This window comes from Choloepus didactylus, chromosome 8, assembly GCF_015220235.1.
Source record: "Choloepus didactylus isolate mChoDid1 chromosome 8, mChoDid1.pri, whole genome shotgun sequence".
Taxonomy (NCBI): Eukaryota; Metazoa; Chordata; class Mammalia; order Pilosa; family Megalonychidae; genus Choloepus; species Choloepus didactylus.
The window spans coordinates 91,874,007-91,887,290 of NC_051314.1; the positions used below are offsets into that span (position 1 = coordinate 91,874,007).

Here is a 13,284-nt window from a genome sequence, read left to right on the forward strand (position 1 = left end):
TATATTCTAGGTTCTGACCCTATGAGTTTGCTTATTCTAATTATTTCATAAGAGTGAGATCATACTTTAATGTGATATCATTGGAATTTAGACTTTGAGGTATCTGTTCCTTAAGCTTGTATCCAGCTAGTGTTATGACAGAGCTTTCTTTGATTGCCAGAGCTAACAGAAAAACAGCCTTTCCCGATCTTTGTAGATTGATCTTTGCAACTGCTCTCCTCCGGGGCTTATCCATACAATGAGTTTAGAGAATGGCCAAAGTGTAGGGTCCTCCCTGATCCTTTCTGCACATGTATCTTGTCTTAGGCATGCACATGTGGCCTTAGGAATCCCCCATTTACATGGTTCTGAATGTTCCCCTTTTCCTAGGAAACAGTTTCCTCATAGTCCAGGGCACTGTACTATATATGCTAAAGTCCCTTGCCCCAGTGCATATCTTGATGACTCTCCCACAGCTGTCTGAAGTAATGTTCTGTGAGCTGCCTTCATCATGCAGGGCAAGTTCTGGATTGGTGAGTTCCTCAGGCCACCAGTGGACAGATAGGGACAGACATATATGCTCCAAAATGAGCAGGAGAGTTAACTTGCACCCTCTGGAACTGTGACCAGGGATCCACACAAAGGAGCATGAGCCAGCTCTGCTATGCATATATTTTGACATTTTTCTGAAATACAGTACAGATCACCTGTATAATTAGTACTCGGATCAAGAAGTAGAACATTATTACCAGGCCAAAGCCCTCTGTATTCCTCCTCCCAGTCACTGCTCACTCCTTCCAAAGGTATCTACTACACTGAACTTTGAACAGCATAGATTAATTTGCCTGCATTTGTACTTTATATAAACAGAATAATTAGTACATATTCTTTTTTAAATAAATGGTCTTTTTTTGCTTAACATTATGTTTGTGAGATTCCTTTAGGTTGTTGTATATGGAAATAGCTTATTCATACTCATTGCTAAATAGTATTCCATTATGTGGTATGCTACATTGTATCCATTCTACTGAAGATGGATGTTTGGAATATTTCCAACTGGCTGTTACGAACAGTGCTTCTAACTGTGCCTGTGATTTGCACTTCGCTTTCTTTTTCATTCACTCGAAATTTCATGCCCATGTTTCGATGTCAGTACATCCAGATCTACCTCCTTCTTTTTAGTAAATGCCTCATAATAGACCGAGACATGGATATATCATAATTCATTTAGCTATCCTCAAGTTTAAGTTACCTCCAATTTATATGATTACATATCTTTATAAGCTTTTTTTTTTACTTTTTATTTTGCAATAAATTCTAACTTACAGGAACAGTTGCAAAAGTAATACAAACCCCATACACAGAACTCCAGCATACATACACCAACCCCCCTCCACCGATACCCAGATCAACCATCTTTAATATTTTGTCACTTTACCATTTCTTTCTTTCCCTCCCTCTCTCCTTCCCTCCCTATCATCCATCATCTATTGCTGTCTTCTGAACATATGAGAGCAAGTTGCACACATCCTTGAACAAATAATATAATTCACATGTACATTTCCTATGAACAAGAATATTAATTTATGTAATCACATTAAGTGTAGTTAAGTTCAAGAAATTTAACATTGATATAAAGCTTACATTCTGTATTTCATTTTTTCTTATGTCCCAATTGTGTCCTTTTGAGTCTTTTCTCCTCTATTCTTAGATCTCATCCAGGATCATCTATGGCATTTAATTGTCATTATCTATTTAGACTGTCTTTTTTTTTTTTTCATTTGTGGAAACTTATATACAGCATAAATCTTCCCTTTCCAGCCACTCCCAAGCATTTCATTTAGTGGGATTAATCACATTCACAATGTTGCAATGCCATCACCTTCCCACCATCCATTACTAGAAATTTCCCTTCACCCCAAACTGAAACCTTACACTCATTTCTTATTAACTCCCCCTTGCCCCTTCCCCCACTTCTTGTAAACCATGCCCTACTTTTCATCTCTATGATCATATTCTCTGATACTTTCTTTATGTTTACCATGGGGCTTAAATTTAACATCCTAAATCTATAACAATCTTGTTTTCTTTGATACCAACTTAACTTCAATAGGGCACATAAACTATGTTTTTATACTGCTCCATTCCTCCACCTTTATGTAGTTCTTGTCAAAAATCACATATTTTACATTGAGTCCAAAACCACTGATTTATCATTACAGTTTATGTATTTTAGATCCTGTAGGAAGTAAATAGTGGAGTTACAGATCAAAAATACCATAGTATTGGTATTTATATTTACCATACGATCTTTCCTGGAAATCTTTATTTCTTCATGTGGTTTCAGTCAATTGTTTAGTGTCCCTTCCTTTCAGCCTGCACATTTCCCTTTAGCATTTCTTATAGGACTGATCTATTGGTGATGAAGTCCCTCAGCTTTTGATTATCCGGGAATGTTTTCATCTCCCCTCATTTTTAACCCTCAGGTGTTTGTGAATTTTCTAAGTCTCTGATGGTTATTGACTTCTAATTGTATTCCATTGTGGTCAGAGAATGTGCTTTGACTAATTTCAGTTTTTTTAAAATTTATTAAGGCTTGTTTTATGTCCCAGCATATGGTCTATTCTGGAGAAAGTTCCGTGATCACCGAAGAAGAATGCGTATTCTGGTGATTTGTGATGTAATGTTCTATATACGTCTGTTAAATCCAATTCATTTATCAGATTGTTTTGGTTTTCAGTTTCATTATTGGTCTTCTGTCTGGTTGATCTATCTATAGGAGAGAGTGATGTGTTGAAATCTCCCGCAATTATTGCAGAAACATCCATTGCTTCCTTTAGTTTTGCCAGTGTTTGTCTCATGTGTTTTGTGGCACCATGATTGGGTGCATAAACATTTATGATTGTTATTTATTCTTGTTGAATTGCTCCTTTTATTAGTATGTAGTTGCCTTCTTTGTTTCTCATAACATCCTTGCATTTAAAGTCTATTTTATCTGAGATTAATATTGCTACTCCTGCTTTCTTTTGACTCTAGCTTGCATGAAATATTTTTTCCATCCTTTCACTTTCAATTTCTTTGTGTCCCTGTGTCTATGATGAGTCCTTGCATGCAGCATATTGATGGTTCATATTTTTTGATCCATTCTGCCAATCTATAATATCTTTTAATTGGGGAGCTTAATCCATTTACATTCAAAGTTATTACTGTGAAGGCATTTCTTGAATCAGCCATCCTATCCTTTGGTTTATGTTTGTCAGATATATTTTTCCCTTCTCTTTCTTATTGTCCTTTAATGAGCCAATATTGAATCTCTTTAATACTGAACCTTTCTCTATACCTCTTTCTCCTTTCTTTATTTCTCTGTCTGTAGGGCTCTCTTTAGTATCTGAAGTAGGGCAGGTCTTTTATTAGCAAAATCTCTCAGCATTTGTTTGTCTGTGAAAAATTTAAGCTCTCCCTCAAATTTGAAGGAGGGCTTTACTGGATAAAGTATTCTTGGTTGGAAGTTTTTCTCACTCAGAATTTTAAATATGTCATGCCACTGCCTTCTCTCCTCCATGGTGGCCACTGAGTAGTCACTGCTTAGTCTTATGTTGTTTCCTTTGTATGTGGTTAATTGCTTTTTTCTTACTGCTTTCAGAACTTGCTCCTTCTCTTCAGTATTTGACAGTGTGATCAGAATATGTCTTGGAGTGGGTTTATTTGGATTTATTCTATTTGGAGTTCGCTGGGCATTTATGCTTTGTGTATTTATATTGTGCAGAAGGTTTGGGAAGTTTTCCCCAACAATTTCTTTGAATACTCTTTCTAGACCTTTACCCTTCTCTTCCCCTTCTGGGACACCAATGAGTCTTTATATTTGGACATTTTATTTTATCTATCATATCCCTGAGGTCCATTTCGATTTTTTCTATTTTTTCCCCATTCTTTCTTTTGTTCTTTCATTTTCCATTTTGTCATACTCCAGGTCACTGATTCATTGTTCAGCTTCCACTAGTCTTGCTCTATGAGTATCCAGAATCTTTTTAATTTGGTCAACAGTTTCTTTTATTTCCATAAGAGCATCTATTTTTTAATTTACTCTTGCCATTTCTTGTTTATGCTCTCTAGGGTCTTTTTCATGTCCTTTATATCCTGTGCCATGCTCTCATTTTTTGTCTTTAGTTCTTTGATTAATTGCTCCATGTTCTGTGTCTCCTGTGATCCTTTGATTTGTGTGTTTGGGTTTGGGTTATCCATATTGTCTGGGTTTTTCATATGCTTTAAAATTTTCTATTGTTTTTGGCCTCTTGGCATTTGCTTAAATTGATAGTTCTTTTAGGATATGTAGGATTATTCAGACACCAATCTCTAATTTGTCAGATCTGCAGCTTGGTGGTGTACACTTTCTCTAACTAACCAGCAGATGGCATCCGCGAGTCACCTATTCCCCTCAAGTCAGTTCTTCCCAACTTTGTGTTGTGTGGGGGGTCTGAATCTTCTGGGGTCCAGTTGGTGCACAAAGTTTGGGTGTGTTGTTGGTGCTTTCCGCCTTGAATGTGGGGCATGTGTCTGGATGGTTAGGGAGGGAGGGCAGATTTAATAATGAAACCTCCCAGGTGTTCCTGGAGATTTAAGGCTGTTGCAAGAGTCTAAGCCTTCATTTCAGTCTCACCACAGATTGTCTCTGCCACTAACCCACAAGTCCTTGGTATTAGCGTATGGTCCCTGGGATTTCCAAGTGGGTCCCTCTTCCAAGCCATGCCCTTCTCAGGCCTCTGCTGAGGGAAGGCTGTGCTATGTCACAAGTGCGTGCCGTCCCTCAAGGAAAGTTCTGGGCCACTGGGCTGTGTAGGGGTGTTCCCAGCCTGCTGTAAAGATGGCTGCATGGGGCATGTTAATTTCCCCCTTTTCTCACAGCTCCATCTTCCCAGCTCCAAGACAATTAGCTGTGGGTGCGCAAAAGGCTATTGTCCACACCCGATATTGTAGCGTGTGCCACGATGCTGGAAATACTTCCTGTCACACTTGGTTTTTTGACGCAGCTCTGGGTTGTGGCACCTGCGCTGGACAGGAGCGTTCCCAGCCCGCTGGGAAGATGGCTGCAAGGGGCGTTGTTATTTTCCCCTTTTGGCTCACCTCTGTCTTCCTCGCTCCAAGACAATTAGCAGCAGGAGTGCAAAAGGCTATCTTGCATGCCAGATATTGAGGCGTTCGCGCAGCTCTTTCCTGCCATGCTTCACTGTGCGGTTCTCTCTGCCATATCTGTGGCCACTTTTGGGTTTTTTTAAAAGGGTACTAGTCTGCCTCCAAACACCAACCCACAGTTTCCCCACACTGCAGTGTGGCTGCTGGACATTCAGCAGACTTACTCACTCGTTTCAGAACGCAGACTCCCTATTTCACCAAGTGCACGGTCCCTATGGATTTAGCAGACCTTGTCCAGCTGGTGCATCACTGGAACTGGTGTCCTGGGTCACTTTCTGGCTTTTATCTTGTATTTTTCATGGAGGTGTTTTTTTGCCCGGTCTCTCCTAGCTGCCATCTTAGGTTCTCTCCTTTATAGGCTTTTATAAATATTTCGTTAAAATAGGGAACTAGAAGTGAGATTTATGCATTAAATTTTATGTACATTTTAAATTGTTACGGATTAAAAATTCCTTTCCAAATGCAGATTGTATCAAATTAAATACTGAATTATATCAATCATTGTCACTTTTAGTAACAATCACTTTTTTTAACACTCACTTTTTGCACACTCTGTGCTATTTATCATTTTTTAAATGTTGCTAATCATGTTCACAATGTATTATTTTTTTATTTGAATTTTCCTAATTGCCCAAATTGAGGGTCTTTTAGTTGTTTTCCTGGCCATTTGTAGTCTGTGAATTGGCCTTCCCATGGGTGAACTTTTTTTTCTATCATGTAGTCTTTTGGTCAACATGTAGCAATTATTTTGGCTGTTAATCAAAACATATGGGAAATTATAGCTATTAACATTTTCCTGTTGCAGATGATGGAAAATCTTCTCCAAGTTTATGGCTTTTTTATATTTATGTTGTCTTCAGTTGTATAGAAATTTAAAATTTTTATGTAGTCACATTGATCTTGACCTCAGTGTTTCTGTCATGCTTAAGGAACATTCATGTCCCCAAGACTATAAAGATAATCTCTTATACATCACCAAAAACAGAAATCCTGTAACAATTAAACATTAACTCCCCATTCCTACCCCCAACATGGCCCCTGGTAACCTGTATTCTAGTTTGTGACTCTATGAATTTGATTATTGTAATTATTTACTGTCAGTGGGATATTTTGTGCCTGGCTTATTTCACTCAACCTGATGTCTTCAAGGTTCATCCTTGTTGTCTCATGTATCAGAATATTCTTTTTTATAGCTGAATAATATTTCATGGTGTGTGTGTCTATATATTAATTTGGTTTTTTATCCTTCTATGGACATCAGTGTGAAAATATCTGTTCAATTCCCTGCTTTCAGTTTTTTGGGGTATATACCTACAAATGGGATTTCTGGGTCATGTGGTAATTCTGTATGTAACTTTCTGAGGAACCACCAAATTGCTTTCCACAGAGGCTGCACCATTTTATATTCCCACCAAAAATGAATCAGTGTTACTATTTCTCATCCTCTCCAACATTTTTTATTTTCCCATTTTTTAATAGTACCATTCTAGTGTCTGATTGCATTTGCATTTCCCTAATGGCTAATGATGTTGAGCATCTTTTCATGTGCTTTTTATTCATTTTTATATCTTCTTTGGGGAAACTATTCAAGTCTTTTGTTCATTTTTAGCTGGGTCATTTGTTTGTTGTTGTTGAGTTGTAAGATTTCTTTATATATTCTGATCTGGATAATTAACCTTTTTAGATATGTGGTTTCCAAATATCTTCTCCCATTTTATGGGTTGTCTTTTTACTTTTTTGATAGAGTCTTAGATGCACAAAAGTTTTAAATTTTGATGAAGTCTCAGTTATCTGTTTTTTCTTTTGTTTCTCATGCTTTTGGTGTAAAGTGTCTAACAACTACTGCCTAACACAAGATCCTGAAAATGCTTCCCTATGTTTTCATCTAACAGTTTTTAGATTTTGATACTTATATTTAGGTCTTTGATCAATTTTGAGTTAATTTTGGAATATGGTATGAAGCAGGGGGTCTACCTTCAATCTTTTGAATATGGATATCAGCTTTTCCCAGAACCATTTGTTGAAGAGGGTATTCTTTCCCCTTTGAGTGAACTTGTCAGCCTTGCCAAAAACCAACTGGCCATAGATGGAAGGTTTATTGCTGAACTCTCAATTTAATTTCATTAGTCTATATGTTTGTCCTTGTGCCAGAACCATATATTTGGATTACTATAGTTTTGCAGTAAGTTTTAAATCGAGTTGTGGGTCCTCCAACTTCATTCTTCTATTTCCAGATGTTTTTGGCCATTCAGGGCATCTTACCCTTCCATATAAATTAGATGATTGCCTTATCCATTTCTGCAAAGAAGACTTTTGGAATTTTGATTGGGTTTGCATTGAATCTATAAATCACTTTGGTTAAAATTGATATCATAATGATATTTAGTCTTCCAATCCATGAACACAGAATGTCTTTGCATTTATTTAAGTCTTCTTTGATTTCTCTTATCAGTGTTTTGTAGTTTTCCATACACAAGTCCTTTAAATCCTTGGTTCAATCTATTTAAATAAATAAGAAGATATTTTATTCTTTCAGTTGCTATTGTAAATAGAAATTTTTCTTGATTTCTTCCAATTGTTCATTAATCCTGTATAGAAACACTACTGATTTTGAGTGCTGATCTTGTACCTGCCACTTTACTGAATTTGTTTATTAGCTATGATAGCCATCATTCCCTTGAATATTCATTTCTGAATGAATTCTGCTTCTTTCTTTCTTCTCTTTTCAGGGACTCCTATAAGGCATATATTGGTGTGCTTGATGGTATCCCACTGGTCTCAGGCTCTGTTCACATTTTTTCATTCTGCTCCTCAGCCTGAAGCATTTTAATTGCCTGTCTTCAAGTTTGCTGATTCTTTATTCTGCTAGCCCCAATCCACTGTTGAACTCCTCTAGGGAGTTATTCATTTCAGTTGCTGTGGTCTTCAACTCCAGTAGTTCTGTTTGATTCCTTTTCAAATTTCTGTCTTCTTTATTGAGATTCTTATATTATTCATCCATCATTTCCCTGATGTCTTTTGTTTTGTTCTCTGTGTTTTCCTTTATCTCCTTAAGCATATTGATCATTTTTCAAAGACTTTGTCCAAAGTCTGGCCTTTTTTGTTGAAGGTTTCTAGCTTTTTATCTTGTCCCTTGGATGGGCCAACATTTCTGTTTCTTTTTTTGTCTTGTGATCTTTTGTTGCACACGTACAGTTTCATATTTTAATGTTAACTCTGGTATTTAATCCCTGACCTGCCTGTTTCTTGAGTATGTATCTAGTTTAGTGATATGACAGAAATTTCCTTGAGAGCCAGGATATAAAAAAAATAACAAAACCAATTTAAAAGCATCTTTCACAGTCTTTTAAAATTGGGGTTGCTGTGGCTGCTGCTGTCTTTCAGAGTTTAGCTTTCCTACAAGATCACCTAAGGTGAAAGTGAAGTGCAGAGTCCTCTCAGTCTTTTCTGAACTTGCCTGTTGTCCTGGACTTCTGCTCACTCATGGCCTTAGGAATTCCCCCATTCACAGTCCAATGTCCCTGTATTCCCTATGAAATAGAGTTCACTCCTTCCCAGGAGCTCTCTTGTTTATCTTAAACGTGGCAGTCCTTTGCCCCAGACTGCTTTGACTTAATCATTTCTTACACTGATTTAGCTGCCTGCAAGCTGCTTCTGCCTACAGGGCACATTCTGAGAGTGTGAGCCTGAGATGAGTTTCCTGTTTCAGTCTTTCAGGCTGTCACCTGATAAATTGGCACCATCATACAGGCACCCCCAATATCTGTATAGGTGTTACTCTGCTCCTGGAACAGGGCCCTGGGAGCCACAATTGGAGCACAGGACAGTTCTACACCATGCATGGCAGGGGTAAGGGAGGGCCAGCAAGTGTGTCATGAGCTTCTCCTACCATTTTTAAAGCTGTGTTTTCTTGATTCAGTACTCATCTAGTTTCTGCAAACCTTTAACTGTTTTCTGGAGTTTTGAGGAAGATGGCTCTGCTAGTTTTTGCTAGTTCTTTAAAAATACTGTTGGTGAATGTCTCCTTGGAGGGTTTTACACCACCATCTTGAATGACTGGGTCACCTGTGATTGGCTTTGAAGATATTAGGAAACAAATTGTGAAGTTTTCCGCTAGGTCACAGTTGATTACACCATGGATAAAGAGGGAGGTTAACAAAAGAGAGAGACTCAAGTGAGGTTCAGTTGGAGGGGAGGTATGACTCAAACTAGGAACCACATTATAAGCACTTTTTGCTTAATTACAATCATTTGTTCCTTACTGAACCTAATTCTTCAAGGCTGATAAATCCTGGGAGTAATCCAAGCTTGGAATCTGTTGAAAGTCTACAGTTTGTCAAAGCATTATAAATTGTGTGCTTAATTTAGTCTCCAAAAGCTCCTTACTAGGTCTGGGTATTTGTAAGAGCCTGGGCACTGGAGTTGGATAGTTGTGGCTTCCATTTTACTAGCTGGGTGACCTTGAGTTGGTGAATCTCCCAGACCTCAGTTTTCTCACATGTGAAATGAGGACTTCTTGCAATTTTTGTGAGGATCGAATTTTATAATCATGTAGAGTGCATGACCTGATGCCTTACACATCATAAACACTCAGATGCTCTTACTAGCCAATTCATTTCCTTTGAATAAATAATTTAGCACAGGCTAAATGATGTTTTAAAATATCTAGGACAGTTAAATCAGCTGTGAAAGTTGTCATACTTACAGGAGATAATTTACCACAGTTGTTTTGCTTCAGAAATTTCTATGGAGATATTATGATAAATAATTTCTCAGATATTTTTGAAGGAGTCCATATGAAAAGCCACAGGGACTTTTCCAGGTTGGCTTATAATATAGTGTTCTCTAGAAGGAATAGTAGAAGAAATTACACTTTAAAATGCCAAAATGAATAATCTTAAATAAGTGTTCATTTTATCCAATTATTTTATCAATAGGTGAAAATTTGGTTTCAGAACCGAAGGATGAAATGGCGAAATTCCAAAGAAAAGGAAGTGCTTTCCAACAGGTGTATCCAAGAAGTAAGCCTCCAAGAGGATCCCTTGTCAAGATCAGCTCTGGGTTTCCCTTCTCCATGTTGTTCAATATGGGAAGTCTCCCAACAGCACTCAAGTCCAAGATGGAGGGAGAATTCGCCAGAACCTTCAGAGAGACTAATCCAAGAGAGGCCAAGGGCACCACCTCCAGAAGCCAGTTCACTGCAAGATGCCTTGTATTTGTGTCCTGAAGAAGAAGCTGGAGACAAGGGTATACTTACTGCAGCTGTGTGAGTGGCAGCAACCCTCCACGTGATTTTAAAAGAACACTTAACTAATAATATTGGACTCTAAAGCCAGCTAGCTAAAACCTCTAACACCTTTGGAATGATGCAGGAACTAATGCTTTAGGAAATCTGCTCCTCTTTTCATGCATTTGACTCTAGGCCCAGGCTTAATTTGTAAGTGAGATAGATTCTCCTAGGAGGTGGGACGGAACTGGAAAGAGCGAGAATAGTAGTTGGCTCAGTCCCTGCTCTGAGTAGTATAATGTGTATATATGCATGTGTCTCTGTGTGTATATATATAAATATTCATTAAAATACCTTAGTAGAAATAGTTCCTCTTTAAATATTACATTGAGACAAATTAATCTCCTTTTATATGAAGAAAAGTAAACCGTTGACTGAATATTAATTTTTTGAAAACAATGTAATATTTGGACTTTAGCCCAAACTTTTGTACCACACAAAAATGTTTAGAAAAATTCTCTATTTTCTGATTTCTTTTGGTATCCAGCAGTTAACGAATTTTAACTACTCAGCTCAGCAATTCTAATCAAATGGCCAGTTATATATACCTACACTGAAAGTACATTAAAAATTAATCCCATTAGCAAATTAGAAGAATTTCTGATTATAACTAATAGTACCTTAATTTCCCAGTCCCTTACACTTTATCATGTCATCAGTGAGTGAGGTGCATTCGTAACTAGTGACTATCTTTTGAATCTCTTCTCTGTAAGGATGGGCCTGGACCAGAGTTTGCAAACTAAAATGTCTTTAAGGGCCTGTCAGGTAAATAGAGGTCATGACCACCTAAGGATCCTTGAGTTCAATATTGTTTAAAAATATTGTATTGGCCAAGTAAAACATCTGTGCTGAGCAGTTTGCGACCTGTGGCCTAGACTAAAGAAAGCACTGGTGTCACATTTCATAAAATGCTCCCAACTAAACTTCAAAACACAAAAATGATGGAATCTATATTGATTTCTGTTTGTACTTCTAGTTATAAATTCAATTTTCCAGTTAGGTGGCATATACTATATATTAGGTTATTTTTATATATTAACACACACCACAGATGTTTCATGTTTCTTGACTACCCTAAAATATTATAAAATTGCATTTCTGGTAATGATTTGCTCAGTTAATACAGAAATTTTTATTCCAGTTCCAAGAAGAAAGTGTTTCACTTTGAAGGAAATGAAGCAGAAAAAGGAAATGATGTGGTTTTGAATTAGGTTATTATTAATCTGTGGACAAGAAACATTAGAAGTTCATTATGTGGTTTTTTGTTAGAAAGCTACATGATGATTGTGGCTTCTAGTTTGCTTACCTTCTTAGCTATAGATTTTGAAGGTTTAATGTTTAGAAAAGAATATTTCAGAAGAGAACACTTTTAATCAACATCAGGAAATTATTTTATACAAATGGAATTTGAGTTGGTGTATGTTAGCCTGTGTCTTTATCACAAGATCTTTTACTTAAAAGTCATCTCAGAGGCTTATGTCAGTGCCTCACTGTGGGGGAAGGAAGAATGGGGATCTGCTGACAACAATTTAAATTTTAAAACCTGTCTTAAAATGACTTAAGACATGGTTTCTCTTCTTTATATAATATTAATACCTATTTACATTTATCAGGTGCTTTCCATGTGGTAGAGATTGTGCTAAACTTTTAGGGAAGATTAACTCATTTAACTCATGACAATAACCCTGTTAGGTGAGCCTTTTTACTGTCATGATTCTTGTTTCACAGACAAGGAAACTGAGGCAGAGTATGGTTTGGGTGATTGACCAAGGTCATGAGGTTATTAAATGGTATTTGGCCCCTGGCAGTCAAGTTTCAAATCTTGTAATCTTTCAAGCTATGCAGGGTGTGCATACCAACGTGGAATTGTATTCACCCAACTACGGGATATGTTGTATGAGATACATTTGGGGGATTGCAGTGAGATTTATTAAAGAATTTTAGAAGTGCATTGTATTTTCCAAGTCTCTTTTACTTTGTGAATGGTTTTCTCTTCAGTATTCTCTTCTCTATTAGATTTTGAAGTTCAGGTAAAGTAAAGGATTGCAAAAACCTTCACACTATTAAGCCTCTATAATAGAGTAGTTTTGTGGGAGTGTTTAAGTGTGAAATGGAAATGTATTTTATTTGTCATTCACCGCTAAAAAATTTAAAATATCTATGCACAATCTTTCTTGAAAGTAACTTGAAATCAAGTGAGAGAAACCTATGTCATGGCCATCTGATTGCCAGTGTTTTTGAAGTGGGCTAATTAGATCTTAAATGATCTTCCCCAAAGGTTTTACCTGGGGGGTGGGGGTGGGGGTGTCCTAGAAACAGCAGAGGCCTCTGCAAAATTGGACTGATTTTTGAATATACAAATCAATATTTTAATGGACTTTCACTTAGGAATTCATTAAGTCTTTGGAAAAGTACACTTTGGATGAATATATTAGTGATATTTAGGAGACACACAAACCATACACCTGGTACAGACATATTCCTATTTTGCCTGTACTTTGCCTTCACTTACCCGACTGGTTGAAGGGAGTTGCTGAGTCCCATTATCCTCACTGTCAAGGTGTCCCCTTGCTCTCTTAACTTCTACTCTATTAATCATCCTTCTGCCCCCTCACTGTACTTACTTGAATTTTTTTTTATTCGTTATCTAGATGCAGACTACTTTTCTCCATGACATCACATATTAGTATATTTGTTATCTGCTTTCCAGGCAAATAATTGTGCTAATAAGCACCAGAATCAGAAGTCTGGAGACAAAAGCATTTTAAATTTTTAAAAAAGAAATTGTCAAACATCTCAAGCATATGAGAAGAAATACATGATAAGCA

The 13,284-nt window shown here is 37.1% G+C and overlaps 1 protein-coding gene across 2 annotated transcripts in view; it reads left to right on the forward strand.

The window, feature by feature from the left end:
• Positions 1 to 12,683, forward strand: part of DBX2 (developing brain homeobox 2) — a 50,381-nt gene extending 37,698 nt beyond the window's left edge. For both annotated transcript variants that reach the window (XM_037846615.1, XM_037846616.1), the window contains one exon: positions 10,107 to 12,683. In XM_037846615.1, coding sequence (XP_037702543.1) covers positions 10,107 to 10,439 — 333 coding nt within the window. In that variant the 3' untranslated portion in view covers positions 10,440 to 12,683. The remainder of the gene's footprint in view (positions 1 to 10,106) is intronic.
• The last annotated feature ends 601 nt before the right edge of the window (positions 12,684 to 13,284 follow it).